At 40.7% G+C, this 23,678-nt stretch overlaps 1 protein-coding gene across 1 annotated transcript in view; it reads right to left on the reverse strand.

Annotated features, from left to right (window-relative positions):
• The window catches only part of CNTNAP5 (contactin associated protein family member 5), a 299,098-nt gene that overhangs the window by 22,310 nt on the left and 253,110 nt on the right, over nucleotides 1-23,678 (reverse strand). Inside the window, exons 19-20 of the mRNA XM_086616177.1 lie at nucleotides 13,585-13,824; nucleotides 11,809-12,033 (exon numbers count right to left, since the gene is read on the reverse strand). Of these exons, the coding sequence (XP_086472303.1) occupies nucleotides 11,809-12,033; nucleotides 13,585-13,824 (465 nt within the window). The remainder of the gene's footprint in view (nucleotides 1-11,808; nucleotides 12,034-13,584; nucleotides 13,825-23,678) is intronic.

Consider the following 23,678-nt stretch of genomic DNA (forward strand, 5'->3'; position numbering starts at 1 on the left):
TTGCTGATTCAGCCAGAAAGCCAACCATATCCTGGGCTGCATCAAAAGAAGCGTGGCCAACAGGTCAAAGGAGGGGATTCTCTCTATATATACTCTGCTCTTATGAGACCCCACCTGGAGTTCTGCATTCAGCTTTGGGGCCCCAAACACAAGAACATGGACCTGTTGGAGTGAGTCCAGAGGAGGGCCACAAAGATGATCGAAGGGCTGGAGCACCTCTCCTGTGAAAACAGGCCAAGAGAGTTGGTCTTGTTCAGCCTGGAGAAGAGAAGGCTTTGGGGTGATCTCATAGCACCCTTCCAGTACCTAAGGGGGCCTACAAGAAAGCTGGAGAGGGACTTTTTGCAAGGACATGTGGCGATAGGACAAGGGGTAGTGGCTTTAAACTGAAAGAGGGTAGATTTTGATTAGATCTGAGGAAGAACTTCTGCACTGTGAGGGTGGTGAGGCACTGGAACAGGTTGCCCAGAGAAGCTGTGGATGCCCCATCCCTAGAGGTGTTCAAGGCCAGGCTGGATGAGGCTTTGAGCAACCTGGTGTAGTGGAAGGTGTCCCTGCCCATGGCAGGGGGCTTGGAACTAGATGATCTATAAGATCCCTTCCAACCCAAACCATTCCATGAGTCTATGATTCTATGATATCGAACAGCTACAGAGCCATTTTAACACAATTCCTGGGAGTCCCCTTGTTGAGGGAGAAATTCTGGGAAACAGAGACTGAAGGTCAGTATTTATGCCATCCCACACTTGTGACTAAGCTGGGGATGACTTTTCTGAAACAAAACACTCCCAGGACAGTCTTTCAGTGGTGATGGAGGCCAGGGTTAGTACTCACTAGCAGTACAGTAATGATCAGTGTCAGTGAAACCAACCTCCAGGCAGCTACAGAAATAGCATCGTGCCTTCAAACTGCTTCTATCTTTTTGCTGAGGACAAGAAAGATGCAGTAGCAGCTCTTTAGTATAGTGGTAATATGGACATTAAACTGGTTAGAGATTTCAAAGTGTTCACTCTGAAGAAGAAAAAAATATTCCAAAACCGCACAGTGTGAAGAAATACCTTGGCCACGATGTTACATATTCTATATCCAAAACCTGTTCTGATTGAACAAATCAGCAGGTGAGTCATCTTTATTTTGCCTATATCTACAGCAGTGCCGGAGTGCAATGTCAGAAACATCTAGTGGATCTGTGGCCTATGCTCACTAACTTTACATTCATTCTGGACTGCCAAACCTTGTGTTGAAAATCAAATAGTAATTTTTAAATCATCAGCTGGAAAAGGGAGCATGGGAAAACGTTACAGAGACTGTTCTAGCTCAGGAAGACTTTCTGGTGTGAAAGATCTCACTCAGTGCTAGATATTTGGCAGAAAGTTTAAAGCAGCTCTGAAAAAAAAAACCAAAAAATGGATACCAGGAATTTGGTCTATAAATCCATTTTCATAAGTAAGGTTCTTGTCACACATGTCAGCAGAACCATAGGTCTTGCGTCATTTAGTCTTGAAGAACCTTACAGCACGGAAGGGAATGACATGCTCTCGGAGTCTGGGACTTCTCTGCAGGACCTTCATTTACAGAAACTGGTTTTAAATGAGCCCAGATTGAACTCAACAACTGCCAACTTCGGTAGCACTTTTTAATGACTTAAGCTGGCTGGAGCAGCTGGCAAGACATCTTGCACTGCTCGGGGAGGCTGAGGTTAGTTCAGGGAACACGTGAGCGGTACATGTAAAACGTACAACTTCATCACCATCACGTAACATTGGGAAAAATCATTTAAAATCAGGGAAGCTGACAAATGATTTGGGAGAAGTGTGTATACATAAAATAATGAAACACTGCATTACGAAAATGGCCTTGGACTACTCCTGCGTGTGCTGTTGCCTCAGAAGCACCCAGAAACACCACAGTTAAAGACCAAGAGAACCTCTTACAGCTGTCTCAAACCATCAGTCACCCTCGTCAAACTGTAAGATGTTAATTACACCATCGCGTCCACCCTCAGCACTCACCTGAGCTATAGCTAAAAGAGAAAATAATTAAGGAAGGTACCAATTAAACAAAGGGTGGAATATATTAATGGGGTTACTGATGTTGCTGTTATGAAAAAAAAAAAAAGGAAGTATTTAGCCCAGAAAGCCATTTGCAGCTCATAAGGTGAAAATGTTTGTTCATTCCTGATTACAGAACAGCACATGACAGTTTTCAGTTGTCTCTACCACAAATATCTCTCTGACAACTTGCACAGCTTCAGTGTGACAGTGTTTCTCTTCATAGCCTAGATATTTAAAAATGAACCACTGCTTTCCCAGTTAGGAGCAGCTGGTTAAGAAACCTGCTCCTTAATTAGCAGCTTCTCCCCAGGGATATTTACTCAGTAAATTTACTCTTCAGTGGAAGTGCCGCTGGCGATTCAAAAGAACAGGGCCCATGTCTGCATGTCTTCAGCATCCAGTGGCGTTTAGCTAAGAAAGTAGTTGCACTTACAAAAATAGTCCTGCTATTTGTTTTTCACAGAGAAAGCAAAGAGGAGAAACTGTTGAACATGTTTGCTGATATGATGACTTAGCTATTGCATTTGCTAAGATGACACTGTTTCATAGGGTTTAAAAAAAACCCAAACAAAACCAACCAAACCCCTGATTTTTTGTAATCTCTTATGGTAGTGAAAAAAATAGATGCTTATGTGAATGCCTCCCACTCAACACTTGAGACACTCAGGACTTAAGGATCATATTCAGGCCATCCTACACTAAAAAAAAAACAAACCACCCAAACTATTTTACATTGCATTTCTTCAACTCAGAAAAAAATACTCCTCCAAAAGACCCTAGAGAAGCCTATCTGGAGGCCCATGACCTCAGTTCACTTTGTAATCCTGCTAGGCAGCTGAAGCCAGATTGAGAACATCACTTAAACACCAACAAATGTATCCAGTTCCCTTCCGTGACTGACAAATGTGTTTAACCTTCGTAGACGTCGCATTCCCACTAGCTGCCAGTTGGCTTAACACAGGCTGGCCAGCAATAAAAAAGGAACTGGCAGATGCTTCTTGCTCCAAAGCTAGAAAATATTGCAAGTCTAAAAGATGACCCAGAGGACCACAGTCATAGAGCTCATCATGGACATACTGAGTGATTTAAACACAGAGCTTATTCCAGTGATTTCAAGGGGAACACGTGTTTAAACAAAACAGCCCATGTCCACACTGAAGTGGCTGGGCCTCTAATGGCAACAGGGCTAACCCACGGATTTGGGATAGTACTGTCTCTCCAGTTTAGCTCATGGGTAAGCATACACGGGGGTGTATTTCTGTACCCTGAAGGTGATGAACAGAGTACTACCACAATTCGAGATCTACCAGCTTGATGACTGCTGACAAATTGCTTTCCTTCTTTGTGTCACAGTTGGTGAAACGGATGAATGTTAACATGCTTTGGAAAATGACATGGAACGTCTGGGTGAGCAGCCCTTTAAAAAAATACTATTGGTCATTATAATTCTCTCTCCATTCCTGGATCTTTTTGGTGAAGGAACTGGTTGCTGTTTCTTTTACATGATGATGCTACATTAATTATCTTTTTCCCCAAAGGTGACTGAATGTAAATATGAAGGAAAGAGCTGAGGGCATCAGATGCAGTTAAGTCTCCCCCAAATTACCTGTTTCTGATGGTGAGATTTATTCTGGTAAATTTTAACCTATACCTTTTCTACACGTTCTTTGGAATTTTAGAAGTCACTTAAAGACCCTTCTTTAACAAAAGCTATCTGTGTGATACTATTGGATCTGATGCTAAGACCTCTCCCTGTCTTTAAGCACACACTAGATGCCATTAGTATTCTCATGGTCAGACATTCAGTAGGCTCTGTGGTTTACTCACTCTTGCATGTACTAAAATCTTGCCAGGCTTTCATCTCACACTGTACTTTCCATTTAACACTAGCGTAGCAGCCAGGCTGGCAGGAGGAGCTTTTACTCTTTTTTCATTCCTTACCCAGTGAATGAAATAAAAAGTACCATCCTATGAATTTTATTCCAAAAGTTCAACCTGGCTTTGCAAATTATATGTCATCACTAACTCTGTGCGAACAGCTCTCAGGCAAAAAAGACTGAGATCCTCTGTTGATCACCCTGAGGAATTCATATCAACCTGCTCTCACCAAGCTCCTGGCTCATGGTTTCCATTCTTTTCCTAATATCTTTCAACCATTCCTGTTTCAGTTTCGGCAGTAGATATCTGTTCAAGCAAGGACTTGTTTCATGCTGGCTTAACAAATAACTGTAATGTTCAGCAATGGGAACACGGAAAAAGATGATCTGAACAGAAAAAATGAAACAATCAATTTGAGCACTGCATGATGTCTATGGAGCAGGAGAGTGAGCAATAATCTTTTAAATAAATCTAGAGAAAAATAATCATATGCCTTTCCTTTTCACCTCCTTTTCATTCTTAACTCATAATAAAGACAGCACAGAGCTTTGTTGATTAATGGCTTTCTGAGGTTAATGTTCCTTGTTTGTGTTGAGCTCCATAGACACTGCCTGGCTGGTCACGTATCTCTGGGAAGCGTTCTGGTCTTCTGACTAGTAAATTCATCTAAGCACTGCCTATTTCACAGGTTATGCCAGCCTCTGTGACTGGAGAAGTTGGATACTTTAATCAGTGACCTTCTCCTGATTACAGCAAACTGTCAAGATTTGAGTTTCATAACAAGCCACAACCATTGGCATACAAAACTGTCTCGTGTTCTTAAGTCATCTTATGGAGAAAATTAGGTGATGGATGAAACAGTTACTTAGTAACAATCCTAGTACAAGAACCATATAATGTTAGCACTGTGATGACTTTTCTGTGGCAAATACATGCTTATACACATATACTCCCACTACTTTACCTTCAAATGCATATTTCTGCAATCTTTCACAGAATCATAGAATGGTTAAGATTGGAAGGGACCTCTGGAGGTCATGTTGTCCAACCCCTCGGATCAAGCAGGGACATGGAGCTGGTTGTCCATGGCCATGTCCAGATGGCTTTTGAATATGTCCAAGGATAGGATCATACAATTGTTTAGGTTGGAAAAGACCTTTCAGATCACCAAGTTTAACCACCAACCTAACACTGCCAAGTCCACCATCAAACCATGTCCCTAAGCCATGTCCCATCAAACCATGTCCAGGGATGGTGACTCAACCACTTCCCTGGGCAGCCTGTTCCAGTGCTTAACAACCCTTTTGGTGAAGACATTTTTTCCTAATATTCAATCTAAACCTGCCCTATCACAACTTGAGGCCATTTCTTCTTATTCTATCACTTGTTACTTGAGAAAAGAGACCGACACTCACCTCACTACAATCTCCTTTCAGGTAATTGTAAAGAGTAATAAGGTCTCCTCTCAGCCTCTTTTTCTCTAGACTAAACAACATCAGTTCCCTCAGCCACTCCTCATCAGACTTGTGTTTAGACCCTTCACCATTTTTGTTGCCTTCTTTGGACACACTCCAGTATCTCAACGTCTGTATTTTATGCCAGATACCAGTAAGTTCAAAGTCAGTCCATACCTTTGCGGTATTAACTATTAACTGCATGCTCAGCATTTCCTGCTCAATGTAATCCAATTACAGTTCCCCTGTTTTTCCCTTGTGGGTCTCCAGAACATCTCTTGACCCTTCATACAGCAAAATGGTCCTCATGAGTACAAACATGTCCATGCATTTAGCTAATGAGACAGATCTTTTAGTTCTCTCATCTTGGAAAGCAGATAAAGAAATCTGCCAGCGTCCTTAGCTGAATGTTGTGGCTGCTTCTCCTTTCAAGTAAGTCTTGCACACTTAGAGATTTATAGTGACGTATGCTAAAACAACAACAAAAATATTGGTTTAGGTGCCAAGTCGACGTCTTTCCTCAAAGACGTTTTAGCGCTGAATTTGAACTGAAAACTCTAATCAGCATTCCCATTTTCTGTGAAGTATGCTTACAGGAGAGAATCATCCAAAGGATCAGAGATGTTTTTAACCATAGGAGTTTCTCTGTTTACATAAGGAAACTGATTGGAAGATTTCCTGTCACCCCAAACCTTTCTACTCATGGTGCCACAGCCAGCCTCTCATTTACAGGCAAACGGGGAAAATTTCTTTTACATTCACCATTCCTGATCAAACTCTCACTGCTCCCTCATCCAGTAAATAACGTAAGATTTCAGGGCCAACTACAACAATTGGCAGCAGGTCAAGGGAGATGATTCTACCCCTCTACTCTGCTCTCATGAGACCCAACCTGGAGTACTGCATTCAGCTTTGGGACCCCAAACACAAGAAGGACAGACCTGTTGGACTGGGTCCAGAGGAGGGCCACAAAGATGATCCAAAGGCTGGAGAACCTCTCCTGTGAAAATAGGCTGAGAGAGTTAGGGTTGTTCAGCCTGGAGAAGAGAAGGCTCTGGGGAGACCTTATTGCAGCCTTCCAGTACCTAAAGGCAGCCTACAAGAAAGCTGGAGAGGGACTTTTGACAAAGGCATGAACTGACAGGACAAGGAGTAATGGCTTTAAACTGAAAGAGGGTAGATTTTGGTTAGATCTAAGGAAGAACTTCTGCACTGTGAGGGTGGTGAGGCACTGGAAAAGGTTGCCCAGAGAAGTTGTGGATGCCCCATCCCTGGAAGTGTTCAAGGCCAGATTGGATGAGGCTTTGAGCAACTTGATCTAGTGGAAGGTGTCCCTGCCCACAGCAGAAGGGTTCGAACTAGGTGATATTTAAGGTTCCTTCCAACTCAAACCATTCTACGATTCTATAGTTCTATCTGCCATATTAAATAGTGTAATGGCTGTCAACCAGAGCTAGACCAGGAACAATTCTGAGTCACTCACAGACAGTTTCTTGAAAACCAGTCTCCTCAAGAAAGCTGTCTCCCACACTTCCCAACATAACTCACTTTCCTGCTCCTGATCTGTTAAAAATAACTATACTTGAACTTCAGCATCATTTTCCACTTCAGCCTCACAAACTGTACAGGTTGTTCAATGGGTGTTGAAAGTCTGTAAGCCAGAAAGTGTTCTCAAAAGATAAGATTATTACACTGGCAATAGCATATCCTTGAGGGTCTTTCTGCAGCAGTTAGTTATGTTCTGTCATACCCACATCCCAAACCAAAAACCTGCAAGGTGGTAAAGCAAAACAACCAGTGAAGACTTGAAAATCACCCCCAAAACCGATCCCAGTGTTTCAGTAAGTCTTATTTTCCCTAATTATTTTAGCTTTGCTCCATTGAACTCTGGAGTGCACAGCCTGAACAGAATCAAAAGGTTTTTTGTCTCAAAGACTGAACTAGATTTTTTGCCTTTCTTTACCACTGAATGACAAAAGTGTTGTTTTTGCTTGAGAAATGTTATTGGAGCAGCTCAACAGACTTGCAAGGCAAAAACAATAAGGAGAATTTACAAGCCTTCAACAGAAAGGCTACTTCTGACTTAGAGATGAGAGATTACAATAGATTTTTAGTTGATTAAAAAGAAAAATAAATCTGTAGCCTCTCACTGATGACATTTGCTTCTTTTTTTTTTTTCAGTGTTAATTTGGCTCACCTCTATTACAGGTTTTGGTTTCTTTTTCTATTTACTTCAGATATTAGCTGATTTCAAGACCTTATAGGTCTTCAAGACAGAGTAGTGGAGCTGATCTTGGTCTTGCTTCGATATTCTGAGTATCAGGGACCTAACAGAAGAATTACTCAAGCTATCTTCGTTTGTACTTTTGTTTTTAACTGTGCTTTTTTGGTTGTCTTGAATCTTTCCGATGCAATTTCAGAGTCTTGCTTTCCAAAAGAAATTAAGAACAGAACTCACTGTGATGGCAATTGGTACTGGATAGAAACGAACAAAAAAAAAAGGTCTCAAATTGTTTAGTTTCTTATGAGATCAGATAAATTTTGAATTAGGCTAGGACAGTTTGAGATTCTATCTCTTTTCTTTGATGGTAACTATCTGCTGTTTTTCTAGATTAGGAAAGTTATTGTATCCATGGGGAAAGACAACAACACTAAGAATCAAACACTTGAGAAAACATTTTCTAGACAATATACTTCATCAGATTCATACCACATTTGATTACTTGCAGGAGGGAAGGAAGAATGAAGAAAGAGAAAGCACTAACAGTTTATTTACATTTTTCTTCCCCATCAAATATTGTCTTAAAGGATCAAGGCAAAGACTGTAATACTAAAGCAATGGTAACTTGATGAAATCATGTAAATTAGAAAAACATTCAGAGAAAATTTAGCCTAGGAAAGAAAAAGCTATTTAATTCTTGGCAGTAGTTTGCCATGATGTGAATAACTTCCGTGGACTGACACAATGAAAAGGCTAATTAGAGATGTTTACCCATTCTCTGTAGCTTAGTAATGGGCACTATAATTTGCAGTTTCTACAGCACTGATATTAAAAATGCACTGCCAATTATTACAGTACTGCTAATCTTTTGGATGTGAGATCCATGGGACTATGTGAGCTTTACATACTCATCTATTAGACATGTGTAATTTAAAAGTCCATGGGTACAATATGTAAGACTAGGGAGGAAAGGACAATGCCAAGTTATTGTACGCCATTTTCAAAGGCACATGTTTGATTTAGAACCATAAGCATTAACTAATGGTGGAAAGAATCCTGACTTCATCTTTAAAATGATCAACTTTTGAAAACTTACCCATAAGCTACCAGGACATGAACCAATTGATCAGAGGTAAGAACAACGTTGTGAAACAGATAAGTTCTTTGAGTGGGAACCGTTTCTAGAAATATTAGTTGCTAGGTGCTACCGAGCATCTCATTTTACAGAAGGAGATAATCTGTATAGGTCTAGAATTGTAGCTTCTACATTGACATATGGTGGTACCCAACATCTGGCATAACTTTACCTCCTTTATGAACCACCTGCCTTCTAAGGCTCCAAGCACTGGAAGGGCTTTCTGTGTGGGCAGCATTGATCTGAGAGGGTGAAGCCATGACTGGGCAGGAGGAGATTTTATTTCCTTTCCCAGGCCTGACATTGGCCTGTTGGGTAACTCTAAATGAATCATCTTACTACCACAATTCTAGTGTCTCAGTCAATATGTACTGTATCTTCTAATGATACGACCTTTTTACAGACTGACAGTGCAAACTGTGTTGGGGTTAAAATCGACTATTTATTACTTTTACTGAAACCACTTTATTTTACAGGAAACATTTCACACCTGACTGCATTATACCATAGCTGCCTATACAAGTTCACTTTCATATAAGCCCCTTTTTAATATAGTCTAACTATGAATAAGCCTTGCAGACACTTTCACTTCTTATATGTTAAATATTTAACACAGGAAGTCTGAATTACCAGAAACATTCTTCTCATTGTCACTTTTATTAAACTAAAATTTGCCTAGTTATTTTGTGGATAGTAGAAAAGAGGAATAACAGCATACATGAATAGCAGCTTGAAAAATACTTACAAAAGGTGATGTATTAAAATACACATAGACTGTTCTGATAGTTTCTTAGCAAGTGGAAAGGGTCTTGGGATTGTAGCAAAGAATATTACTGCTCACCTCTTAAGTGAGAATACCCATTCCCATTTCACCAGGAGCCTAACCTTTATTTAACCAATCAGTTATCCAGCAGAGACCTGCTTAGATCCTACTATACACTGTCAGACTCAGCAAGATTCCTTGAAAATGAGCCAATAAGAGGGAAGGAATCATGCTCACTTTTAATGCTACAAAGGACATTATTATTCATAGTCCAGTAACTTTATGGCAAGCATAAACCTCTTGGAGGAAGAAAAAGTAACATATCTGAACATTATTTTCATTGGAATAATTTCAATCCCAACAAGACTAAAAAATAAGACGATATAAGATTTAAAGAATGATTACATTTGGGACAAAAGACAGAGAATATGCAGGACTGAAATGACTACATTGAAGGAACAACACAGAAGCATGCACAGAACCATCCTGAAAGAGACTTTCAGGAGTTAACCAAGGTCAGCTAGTTATCTTAATAATTCTTTGCATATAGTGCTGCGTTTTATAGTCTAGTTTTGGAGCCTGACATCTCACCAGCCTTCTAAACTACTATTATCTTCATTTTACAAGTGAGTTAACAGAGGTACAGATCTGAGAAAAGCACCATTGTCTAAATTGCCTGAGTGTGCTTAGAGCTGCTCCACCCAATTTCCAGAAGTACTGAGAATCCTTATCTCCATCTGAACTAAAGAGGAGATCTGCAGATGGTGTGGCTGCTAAAATGCAAGGTTTTCCTCTGCTCCTGCTGAGCTCCTACAAGAAACCCCCATGTCCTGATCCAAACCCTTTCCCCAGCCACCATTAGAGAGTTCCTCCCTTCCAGAACGTCACAATTATAGCTTGCTTATTGTTGTATTTCATCAATAAAAGTCAATTGACTCATGTTTCTAAGGTCATTAACACTACTCTGACAGCACTAAAGGTGATTTAAATGGATATTACATTTTCATTCACTTCAGGGCTATTTTCAATTGCCTGAGCGGCATCAAGAGACCCGAGTGTAACTGAGAAGCAAATTCCAAGGTTTTACCTTCAGCAGGGGCTAAACCTCTGCCACCCTGGAGCACGCACTGGAATATTCATATATCTGAAAATCCTAAGTACTTGCCTCAGAGCAAATCAGAGATGGAAATCTGAGATTGAATGAAACTGGAGATAGGAGAGAGGGTTTCCTCAGTAGTCCCATCACCCTACTGAGACTTCACTTAGGGGAGATGGTTCTAGGCTGATCCTGTTCCAGCTGCCCCTCTCAGGGATTTGGATACTCATCCCATGCCAGCCCCAATGCCAGCCACATGACATAACCAGGAGATAAACGACTGCAATGTCCATATAGAGAATAAAACTTTTTTTTTTTTCTTTCCTTATAGTTTCATTTGACAGTACTTGAAAGCTTAGCTATTTTGGAATTTGCAAGGCTTCAGAGTGGTCTGGGTCATTCTGTCAAATGCACATATTCAACGACATAGCATTAACTTTCTATTGTTCTGCCACAGGCTAGTGACTCACCAATGACTTACTCATCACTTTCAGTGCTCCAGTGCCTGATAACTCTTGAATAATTCAAACATCCCCATTTGTCTGGGATGATGTTTGTCTGGAGTGAGTTTTCCGAAAGCACTGCAAGGACTCAGGAGTCAATCTTACTGAGAAGACATAGGGCCCATGCTCCTAAAATCTTTACATGTTTTCAAAAAGTCCCCACACCATGTACCTTTGAATAGAAAATCGATTTACACCTCATGTTCAGTCAGTAAACCTAGAAAACTTTGGCATTTTCTGGTTTTAATATTTAGATGTACTGGCCATACTCCATTGAAACAACCCAGTGAAGAGCGATACATGTGCCAGGACAGAATGCAAAAGATGATAATAAATTTCTGCACCAAGTGTTCTTCTGCATTCATGATATTTCTTTTGCTTATCCTGGAGGTCTAATGGATCTCAGTGCAGAACAAATAGCAAGGAATTGCTATTGTACAGTCTTGCCAAATGAAAGTCAAAGCACATTTTAAAACCCAACAACGTGATTATTCAAAGACTGAATAGGCAAGTGTAGCACTGAATGCCAAGTAAAGGGAAATAAAAGAGAGTGATGGCCATTTGCATGAACTGAATACCATGAAGTCGATAAAGTCGCAGACACAGAAATTAACTTAAATGAGTACAGAATTCTATACTATTCTCACAAAAAAGTTAACACAGTTACACTGGTGTCCCTTTGGTAGCAAATCAAGAGTACTCACCATTCTTGGAGAGAATCACAGCCAAATATTCATGAAAGTAGGTGTTGATGTACAGCAGAAGGCTTGGAGTATGTGCTGTGACAAAGCTAAATGCAATATTTTCCTTGGACATGACAGCATCCGCATAAATGGCAGAGCTTGAGGTGCTTGCATTTTTTGTGACAGGATAAGGTTCTTGGAAAACATAGGTAATGGAAGTGCCGGCTTCAAATAATGCAGAAACCTCTGAAAGCATATATAAAACAAGGCAATAATTTCAGCTACTGCATTTTCAGATCTCCCAGGTAGGCATGGACAAGAGGTGACTGCAAAATGCCCCTGACCCAGCTGACATCAACGTTTCTTAATTTGAACAAGGAGTGTGTCCTTCCTTACAGTCTGTTTGTCTGGCACAGAGAAGAACAGTGTATAGAGACAGGTCTCTAAATTCAGCTACTTTAGTGCTGGAATCAGAGCTCCAAAAGATGCAACAGACCAAAATGTCTGTCAGGCAAACAAATGCTCAGCTCACCATCTTCTGACAGCTGACACATAAGGCAATATTCTCTGTCTTCCCTCCACAGTAAAGACAATATATTTGTCCTTTCCAGTCTCCTTTTTAAACAAAGTAATCATTAAATCAACACATTGACACAAAGACAGCCATTAAGAGAAGCTGTCTTTGGTAGCTCCAAACCAGAAACATCTACCTGTGCATGCTTAGATCCCGAGAACTCACACTTGTGTTTTCAATAAACACAACATAGTCTGACCATAAAATTCACAGATATGATAACAGTAGTTTTTTCTAACGTGAGGCACAGTAAAGTCAGGGTGTCGATATCTTCAGCTACGGACTGACTGCAAGTACGTTGTCCAGTAAAGCAGCTCCATCTCTACAGCCACGTCTCCTAACAGGACACTGTCATTATTTGATACGACTCTCGTGACATCGGTGCCAAATCTTCAGCTCATGTAAGTGGGCATAGTTCCATGGACTGCAGTACAACTAAGCCGATTTACACCAGCAGACGATGTGGCCCGCTTAGTAAACCTGTTGCGTTTCTGAGGTGAGGGTCAGCCACGGAAAATAAAACACTCACATTGCACCTTGCTGTTATTGAGCAGGAGTTTTGGTAGCTCCTTCCTCCCTTAAAGAAAACGCTATCTAAATTAGATGTTCTTTATTTGCCCTGCTCCTTTTTTCTGGTGTTGGCAACATCTCCTGGGAGCCACCAGAAAGGTTCAGTGAGGACACATTAACCAGAGACCAAACCATGCAAATCAATTTTCTCCTGAATGCTTCATGCTTACTTTTAACATCTCTTAACATTTGGATGGGTTGTCACAGGAATGGCAAAAAAACATAAAAAGTCTATCCCTTTTTGTCACTCTGTAAAGAAAACCTCTCAAGATTTTGTTAAGGTGGACAAAGTTGGATGAGGTTTAAAACAAAGCAAACTAAATATTCAGACATGGCAGACAACTGTCATAAAAAACTTCAGCCCTATTTGTTAATGTCTGGGCCAAGTTATATACAATGGAATACAGGAATCACAGTGGGATACAGTTGGCAACTTCAGTAATAGTACCACTAGCACCATTTTAAGTTCTGAGGCCATCACTGCAGTCATTATAGACATTTTAGCCTACCTAAGACAAACGCTTAGGAATGCTTAAAAAAAAGCTGATACTAGAATGTTGTCTTGTTACATGAGGGACACCAAGCTGACACGGGTGAAATTGCGCTGTAGTTCAGAGACCACTAAGAACTTAGGATCAAAGCCTGCTACCTACCTTCCTTGCAGAAAGGTCCTTCGTAGGCTGAGTTGGTACAATCACAGGAGTAACCATTATACTTCTCCACACATTTTCCTCCATTATGGCACAGGTTACCATAACTGCTGCAATGTCCTGGACACCCAGGTTTAACACCAGGCGTTGTTTTAGCTTTCTCTTCAAGGTCAAGTTTCTGTCCGTTTAAATGCAGAGATCGAATGCATCCCAAAAAGCCCTTTTGTCTGGAAGCTGTTCCTCCTGAAAGAGAGAAAAAAGGACATGCATTCATTGATGAGTCTGCATAGTAATCAAAGCCCTTAAGTCCAATCCAGAGGCACAAATATGAATCCATGAATTAAAAAAAATATTATCTATCAATGCATACAGTGGCAAGAGATGACAGACGGACAGCCTTGGAAACTAAAGGTCTCTATTTATCTTTATGAAAGGACTAAAAAGCTGTATGTGATACTTTCTTGTTGCCATTCTTCTCTTTCCTGCCTTATCTACTGCCCTGTCTGGCATTTAAACTGTGAATTCATTTGGGAAAAAGATTAGCTGCTTTATCGTATGTCTGCATATCACCTAATGCATGAGAAACCCAAATGTAAAATGGTCTTTTTTCTATTTGTTGCCATAGTACAGAGTATAAATAACACCCTAATCCCAACAGCAGGTGAGTTACACATGCTGATGAGTTCAGATAGCAGGGATGAATCGCGTTCAGTACCAGGCCTGCTGGCTGAAGGGAAATGACTTGAGTCAGAATTTATGCATGACTGCCCAACCTGGCGTTGCATGTGAATGTTTGTTGTAGGCAAGAAACATGAGTTCAGGTCATAGTTGTGTCATTTATTACAACTGGTAAACAGTTGCATTTCTTCCTGAATACCAGAGCTGTATGGATCTACGCAAGAGGGAAGTTCAAGTCTCTACAAGCTATCTTCTAATCTGCCAATGAAATTGCTAACAGTGTTATAATGAAGACACTTTTTCCTTAAGAGGTGGTCTCTGAAAATGACAATAACAAGGATTGTTAGAGTACTTTGTGAAAACATAACCATTTTTCTCATTGCAAGCTTTGTTTGGCAGTTGCCAAGATTGTGCTTTTGAAGATACTGCAATCGTGATTGTTGCTGCTAAGAAATCTAATTCTGGTTCAGGAATGTTCAGTGTCTGTAGGCTCTGAAATGATAGCTTTATTGGTGATTCTTCTGCAAAAGTAGTATGAAATGAGTTATCTTTCCAAATTATTCTTCTGTAGAAGTTGGTTCTATATCAAAGTGCATGAGATAAGAGATCATCCTTTGATAAGTCCTTGAAGAAGAGCATCTGGTTTTTAATAAATTCTTTAATTAAAGCAAGACTTCTGCAAACTAAGAGAATGAAGCGATGGTCTGAAAAGCAATCTCACCAAAACCCTACTGTTTTGCTATACCATTCTAGCATGTTTTTCTTTTTGGTACACTAATAGCAGAAATACTAGATTTGTATTAGAATAATTGAACTGTAGAGAGTATCTGTGAGACAGGTTTACGTCATGCTAACTTTACGACACCTTTCTCAGAGAAACAAATCTTTTCAAACTCCTCTATAGTAAACTATTCTTTTCAGGTGAGTACATGTTAGCCCACTTATTTTAAAGACCCTCTGAGCACGAGAATCAGGCCTTCCGCATTTGCTGCACAGTGCACACACAATCCTTTTCTTTGGAGATTTTGCTACAAAACCAAACATACTATACAGAATTTTCAGTAATGTCGAAATAAGTAGAAATGTGATTTCTCCCTTTAAGGTTACTGGTTACTTTGTTTACTTTTCCATGGGAGGTAACCACAGATATTACAAGGATGAATGACAGCTTCCTTCCTTATTCTCTGCACACATACAAATCCCAGCTGTAACATTTAAAGAATGAATACAAGCTATCGCTAACTATTCCACAGATGTCATGTTTATTGTGTTGCCCATATTCTTACTGCTCTCTAATGCACTTTGGAAAGCCATGTAAAGTAAGTTTCTCACTCTTCTCTTCTAATGTCTGTAGAGTATGGAGCTTAACAGAGACCATCTATACGATCCTAGATCCACACAGTATTGATAAAGCAAATCTGTTTATTATTTGGGCAGTTCTCTTCAATTGACTAGACCTAATCTTCAAATACATTCCTGAGAAGCAGAGACAAACTGAAAACAAACAAACCCTGAAAAGAAGGATTTGGGGGTGTTTATAGATGAGAAGCTCAACATCAGCCGGCAGTGTGCTCATGCGGTCCAGAAGGCCAACCGCATCCTGGGATGTATCAAGAGAAGCGTGGTTAGCAGGTCGAGAGAGGTGATTCTCCCCCTCTACTCTGCTCTTGTGAGACCCCACCTCGAATACTGTGTCCAGTTCTGGTGTCCCCACCATAAGAGAGACATAGATCTGTTGGAGTGTGTTCGGAGGAGGGCCACAAAGATGATCCAGGGGCTGGAGCACCTCTGCTACGAGGACAGGTTGCGGGAGCTGGGATTGTTCAGCCTTGAAAAGAGAAGACTTTGGGGGAAACTAATAGCTGCCTTCCAATACCTGAAGGGAACTTACAGGAAGGCTGGGGAGGGACTTTTTACAAGAGTGTCCACTGATAGGACAAGGGGAAATGGGTTTAAGTTGAAGGAGAACAGATTTAGATTAGATCTTAGGAAGAAATTCTTCAGTACGAGGGTGGTAAGACTTTGGAATCAATTGCCCAGAGAAGTGGTGGATGCCCCCTCTCTGGAGGTGTTTAAGGCCAGGCTGGACGGAGCCTTGAGTAGCCTGGTCTAGTTGAGAGGCGTCCCTGCCCATGACAGGGAGGTTGGATTAGATGATCTCTGAGGTCTCTTCCAGCCTATGCCATTCTATGATTCTATGAAACCAACCTCTTCCCCACATTAAGCTTTACAGATTTTTCCTACTCTCATAGGCATGTCGGACTGGACAATTTCATGGATGCGACCCAAATGCTTTGTTCAGGAAAAGAGATTTTAGGATAAGCCTCAGGACCATAAGCACCAAGGTTAAGGGTATTCTTTGCTGAGTGGAGGTGGCAGTCAAATGAGCCGTGCTGTTTTCAGCAAGGTTATTTAGGCAGCTGAATTTTACTGAGAAGCCTTGGAGCAAGGAAGAGAGTCTGAGAGGAGGGGGCAAGAAGCTCATAACTGAGCACTCATAGCGTAGCTTGGTGACACAATCGGCTAAATTATTAACATTCTGTCAACGAATTGAGGATTTGCTTTAAAAAGCAAGGGACCTTTTGTTGGTAGGAACTGGATTAGGGAGGCTAAAGCGGCGTGAATAAGTATTAGGAGTTTTCTTGCTTTATATAACTGATATAAAGAAAAAGAAAGGACATGGGAGTATAAGAATCATAATTGTTATTACTCAGGAGTAGGATAACTTGCTGTAACATTCCTCAGAAGACATCCAAGTCACACTTGTTAGTCTCAAACTGAAAGCTGTACAAAGCAGTCAGGATATAAAAGGAGTTAAGCATTAATTCCTCCTGCTGGCCTCCAAAATACCCCAAAGTGTCTACAGATTCTTTTAAAAACAACAGTAAACAAAGTATGCCCTGCCTTTTTCTCTCCTTCCTTTTCTCTGTCGCCCAAGAAAGTTTCTTACATGTTGACTCTCTCTGGGGTACGTTGCATTTGAACTGTCTACAACAGACGAGATTCACCCAAGGATTCCTCGCTCCCCTGCTCCCAAGACATATCCAGGAACTCAAGCACTTAACTTTGCTAGTCTCTTTAACATACCAAACAAATAGCATAAAAACTTCTGATCAAGGCTTTATGCATCAAATTAACTTCTTAGGATTTGTATTTTGCTTCTTTAATGTTACCAGTCTGAGTGCAAATCCTGTTCTCAAAGCCTTCTACAAGGACTATCTTTCCCCTTCCATTTTCATACCGGAGTGTTATGGTCATGCCTTCTTCAGTAGATAAGACATAGCTTCATCTCAGACTACACCACGAGAGATGATGACACATCTCCAGGACCCCAGGGATATACCAGGCACCAGCTGCACTATCCAAAAGGACGTCACTCATTTTAAATGCTGAAAGTGACCATACGTTGAAATTATTTATTTTTGCATGTCTCTTCAGAGCAAGTAATGTGCCAAATTTGCCTGTTGCTGGGCAGTTTGGTGCACTTGATATTATCTAGTCTGTACATTTTTGGGGGTTTGCTTCTTCTACTGTCAATTTTTTTTAATTATCAGAAGAAACTTAGCCAGGTACAAAGATATCCATGCTGTGACTGAGCATTGTAAAGCAGCCTAAAGCAGTTATGTACCCAAGACCCACTAAATGAAAGTAAGAAATGGTTTTCTAACTCCTTTAGGTTGCTTTAAAATCCAAGCTTGTTTGATTTTGAGTGTACTGGCAATGAAAAATCATTTCTCCCTTCCACTTGGCACATACAGAAAGCTATCTCAGAAGCCTGCCACATACTCCATGTGTGCTAACATCGGCCTTAAGCAGACTTTCTGTCTGCATTCAAAGTTACTGCAACAAGTGTAGCCATGGAAAAACTCTTTCTGGTACTACATAGATAAATACATTAAGTGCCTTGTGAGTCAATTACAGATTAAACACAATAGCTAATCATACAAACACTATTTAATCTACACTTTTGTCTCTTACTGACTATGCATGACTCTTTCTCCGTAGCAGAGAGAAACCGTAATTGAATACAGTCAGATATTTATAGGAAGTGATAGAATAAAACAAGAATTGCAAATTTGAATTCTGTCACATTGTGTTGCTGTGGATGAGGAGATAAAAGGAGAGGGATTAGATTTGAACACCTCCATTTCATCTCCTCTCCTCTGGTTTTACCTCCAGGTAGATCCAATAAGAAGGCAGCCATTTTTTACTGTTTATTTTGAATGGCATGTGAAAGAAGTCATCACTGCAGTGGAATCTAGGGAACATCAGGCAATCATAATTTCTTGCACATGCTTTGTGACGTGCTGGTCAGAGCAAATGCTTGGGTTCTACTTCTCCAAGGGGAACATTCCCCAAAGACAGGCGTGCAGGGCAGACATCATGTCAGTAAGACACAAGAACAGCCAACATTATTGAACCAAACACAAAACAGGGCAATGAAAGGTGGCAGGGCAGAACTGAATGGAGAACAGGTGGTATGGAAAGAAATTACACTCAAATTCCAGCATTTCTGTGAATACAATGAATAGTATGAGTGTATGGGAAGAAGGATCTGACTCAGCTCTATTAACTCCTTTTATACGACATCAACGTATAAAAGAGATTTCAGGGTACTCGCTACATAAGTACATCTTTCCAGGATGTGTAAAACTCATGTGAAATTCTCTATTTGCGATGTTGTACCAGTTCCAAAATGGAAGTATTTGTGGGTGCATTAATGTGCAGATAATGAATTATGGCTACATTATCCTTATCAAGGCCAGAAGTGAGTGAAGAAGTCTTCTAGCAGATAGTAATGTTAATCCAAGTAACGTAAAACGAGTCAAAGTTCAGTAAGACATGCCTAACATTCAGAGATACTCCACAGAAATGCAGTTTAAGAACATTAAACACGCCCATGGTTACATCTAAGTACACAGACCAAGCTGAAAACTGATTTTTACACTAGCAATGGCCCAGACAGGCTTAAGTTCAAGAACATACACAACTCAAAATTAACATAGGGACAATGTGAGTCATGGTGAGACTCCCATGTTCTGCTGTAGCATCTGAACATATGGATTTCTCTGCTGGAGTAAGCAACCACAACATTCAAACACTGAACTCATTGTCATTATATATCAGTTAATATCCCTCTGAGACAGCTCAAGTTCACATTTTTCACAGTCTTCAGGACACAGCTTTGCATTAATTTACAAACAGTGTTTTCTCCATCTAAAAGGACCAGGCAGTTGTGATCTGGTTTTTTTTTTGGTTTGGTTCCTTATGGAAGAGGATAATTGCTCTCACATGTGGTATATTTTTATCTCTGAATCTGAGTTTTTTAAACTTTTTGCCCAAATTTGAGAGAGAGAATATTATGTTCTCCCATATTTCAAGAAAAGTGGTAGCAGGGTAAGTAAGAGAGAAACAGCAATGAGATCTCCACTCAGGAAGACTGAAGTGTGAATTCATCCCTTACTGGACAGAAAAGAATCTACACATGTAAAAGAGAAATCTTCCTCTGTGCTTAGTCATTGGCAAAACTTCACTAAAAGCCTATATATCCTAAAATACCTAAGTCAGTCAATCTGAAGATAAACTTCAAAGGAAAGTCAGGCCTTCTTAACTCCCATCCTTATGAAGTATTTAAAGGCTGATTAACTTCCTCACAACTGGAAAACAAGGAGGTGACTGGTGACAGCCAACATGGCTTCACTGAGAGCAAATCGTACCTGACAGATTTGGTGGGCTCTACAAGGGGTTTACAGTGCTGGTGGATAAGGGAAGAGCAACTGATGTCATCTACCTGAACTTGTGCAAAGCATTTCACACTGTCCCACACAACATCCTTCTCTCCAAATTGGAGAAACATGTTCAAATGGAGACCAGTGATGAGTGGTGTTCCTCAGGGGTCGGTATTGAGTCTGATGCTGTTTAATATCTTTATCAGTGATGGGGACAGTGGGATCGAGTGCACCCTCAGCAAGTTTGCTTACGACACCAAGGTGTGGTCCCCATGCTGGAGGGAAGGGATGCCATCCAGAGGAACCTTGACAGGTTTGAGAGGTGGACCTGTATGAACCTCATGAAGTTCAACAAGGGTTGGGGCAATATCAAGCACAAATACAGGCTGGGCACAGAAAGGATTGAGAGAAACCCTGAGTAGAAGGATCTGGGGGTGCTGGTTGATGAGAAGTTCAACATGAGCCAGCAACATGTGCTTGCAGCCCAGAAAGCCAACCATATCCTGGGCTGCATCAAAAGAAGCATGGCCAGCAGGTCGAGGGAGGTGATTCTGCCTCTCTACTCTGTTCTTGTGAGACTCCACCTGCAGTACTGTGTTCAGCTCTGAGACTCCAACACAAGAAGGACATGGAGCTGTTGGAACGAGTCCAGAGGAGAGCCACAAAGATGATCAAAGGGCTGGAGCACCTCTCCTATGAAGACAGCTGGAGTAGTTTAGCCTGGAGAAGAGACAGCTCTGGGAAGATCTTCTAGCAGCCTTTCAGTACCTAAAGGGGACCTGCAGGAAAGCTGTAGAGGAACTTTTTACAAGGGCATGCAGTGACACGACAAGGGGCAATGGCTTTAAACTGAAAGAGGGGAGATTTACATTAGATATAAGGAAGAAATTCTTGACTGTGAGGGTGGTGAGCCACTGGAACAGGTTGCCCAGAGAAGCTGTGGATGCCCCATCCCTGGCAGTGTTTAAGGCCAGGTTGGATGAGGCTTTGAGCAACCTGGTCTACTGGAAGATTTCCATGGCAGGGGGTTTGGAACTAGATGACCTTTAAGGTCCCTTCCAACTCAAACCATTCCATGATTTGTAAATTAAGCCACTTAACAATGTGTCAGTATCACCGGATCAGAAATAAATGAAGTACAGCTCCACAACCGCCTACAACTAACTGTTTCTTTAACATTGCTGAAGAAGTCTTCTGTTCAACTTTCTTCACCATAAATCGTAGAAAGTAAAAAGACTGTTTGACAGCCCAACTTTTTTAAAAATGCAACAAACCAATTTAAAACCCCAAAAGATAAATTATTCTATTACTTACTCTCCCAAATTTATCTGGTTCTTGGGTTGCAAAGGAAAAATCTGGTCAAAACTGAAGGAAATAACTAATTCATAAAACAGGCAGTAACAGTTGACAAGGAATGAATTGGTCCAAACTAGCAGAAATCCTTTAAAATTATATTATATGCCAACTGCCCATTTAGTCAAATTTTACAAATGTTCAAATTTATTTTATATGTGTGATTTACTGTGTAGAACTTCCTATAAGGAAAAGACCTTTCCTCTTAGGGAGTTATATAACCACCTCACATACGCTGTATATAGGCTGACATCTCTCAAGCAACAGGAAAATAATTGTAATTTGAAAGCTACAGTGGATCTCCATGCGATCATCATAATGCTTCATGATACTAATACAGTTCCTTCATCCCAAAGGATCAATAAATCTTTCCAGAAGAGAAATAAACTAAATTAAATTTTGACATTGAGCCTTATTTATGAGATTTACAAAATATTTGAATTGATTCTGGAGAAGAATCAGCAAAAAACAGTTATATCTTAATGACTAGCTACCTCCAGTGTGGAAACAAAGTTCCATATTTAAATGGAATGAAACAGGGAGATTCAATTAAAAAATATTTGGAACATTTTTAAAACAGCAAATCATGTCAGTTATGTGGATTATTAATTAAGAATGTGCACAGTAATTGTAGAAAGCCCTTAATCACTATCAGTATACAGAATGCTGCAGAAACAAATATGTTGTGGATTATAGGGGGAGTAGGGAGTAATATTATGTGCTGCTGCTTCCTTCCTTTTTTACAATGTTGTTTATGCATTTATTTCTCAGATGGGATAAAATTCACTCTGCATGGTTGAGGTATTAAATCAATTGCTTCCTATTAGAGATTGCAGTAAGACCTTCAGTAGAGACAAATTATGCCACATCTGTGTATGGTTGGTCTTCCCTGGAGCACCCAGAGACAAACAATGTCAGAATCAGGAGGCTACTCAGGTTTCCATCTCTTCTGACTGCTCTTAGGAAAACTCAGAAAGTCAAGGACAGTTTTGACCTTCAATATGGTAGAGCTAAGGCCCAAAAAAGCACTCCGAAAAATCTTAGGTTTTCTGTCCCTTTTGTTCAAGTTTCAGTAAAAGTATGGATGCATAACTGAATGCAATCTATTTACTGCACAATGAAAACTTTTCACCTCTTTGTTGAGATAAAGTAACTATGTCCTAGACTTTACTGTAAATATTAAGTACAATCAGAGAAAACTTTAAGATGGAAGTCACTGCTGGACTGTTCCTCAAAGCACAGCTACATTCACAGGCAGATGAGAGACAGATTCACTTCTCCAGCAAGAACAATGGGACCTTTTCCGCACAGCTGCTACTCATCCATTCAATCTCCAGCTTGTACCAATGCACGATGCTATTCTGCCCCGCGTGCAGGGTCTTGCATTTATCTTTGCTGGCAAGAGTTCCTGTTGGCACATTCCTGTTTTGAGGTTCTTAACTACCATGGATTCCCATGATGAAATTCATTGATTATCACAGAATCATAGAGTGGTTTGTGTTGGAAGGGACCTTAAAGATCATCTAATTGCAATGTAGTTGCAAGCTCCCTGCCAGAGAAGCTTTCTCCAGGCTAAACTGCTTTCACAGGAGAGGTGCTCCAGCCTTTGGATCATCTTCATGGTCTTCCTCTGGACTCGCTCCAGCAGCTCCATGTCCTTCTTGCTTTGGGGACTCCAGAGCTGAATGCAGTATTCCAGGTGGCGTCTCATGAGAGCAGAAGGGCAGAATCACCTCCCTCGACTCCCTCAACGTGAGCCGGCAAGCACACATTGCCGGCTCACATTGAGCTTCTCATCAACCAACACCATCAAGTCCTTCTCCTCAGGGCTGCTCTTAATCCATTCTCCTCCCAGCCTGTACTGTCACTTTAAAACTACCATGAAATTCATTCAGATAACCTGTTTATTTTGCTGAGGCAGACAAACAAGCTCCTAGGCAGATACTGATTTTCAATGTGAAATGATAAGCAGCTGATACATATGACATATGAGATTATGAGAAAACCTCCATTTTTACTCCTGTAAAATGGAACAACCAAAAATTTGCAAAAGTCTACCCAGTCATTAAATTCTCAAAGTTTTCTAACTGGAAACAGTACCTTGGCTAGATTTCTCTGATGTTTGTAAGGTGTCTGGCAGCCCAACCCTACTGTCTTCAGGCCTAACCTCCCGCAGAACATGCTCCCAGGATCATCTTAGCATCTGAGAAACAAGTGATTAGCACATGCTTCATACCAGAAAACAGAAACCTTGCACTGTGACAGTCTTAAGCCTCCCTTCTGTGAGCTCTTCAGTGAACCTCCCTCCTTCTGAGTCTATTAGAGATCATTTTAGGT

This window comes from Tauraco erythrolophus, chromosome 8 (assembly GCF_009769465.1).
Source record: "Tauraco erythrolophus isolate bTauEry1 chromosome 8, bTauEry1.pri, whole genome shotgun sequence".
Classification (NCBI taxonomy): domain Eukaryota; kingdom Metazoa; phylum Chordata; class Aves; order Musophagiformes; family Musophagidae; genus Tauraco; species Tauraco erythrolophus.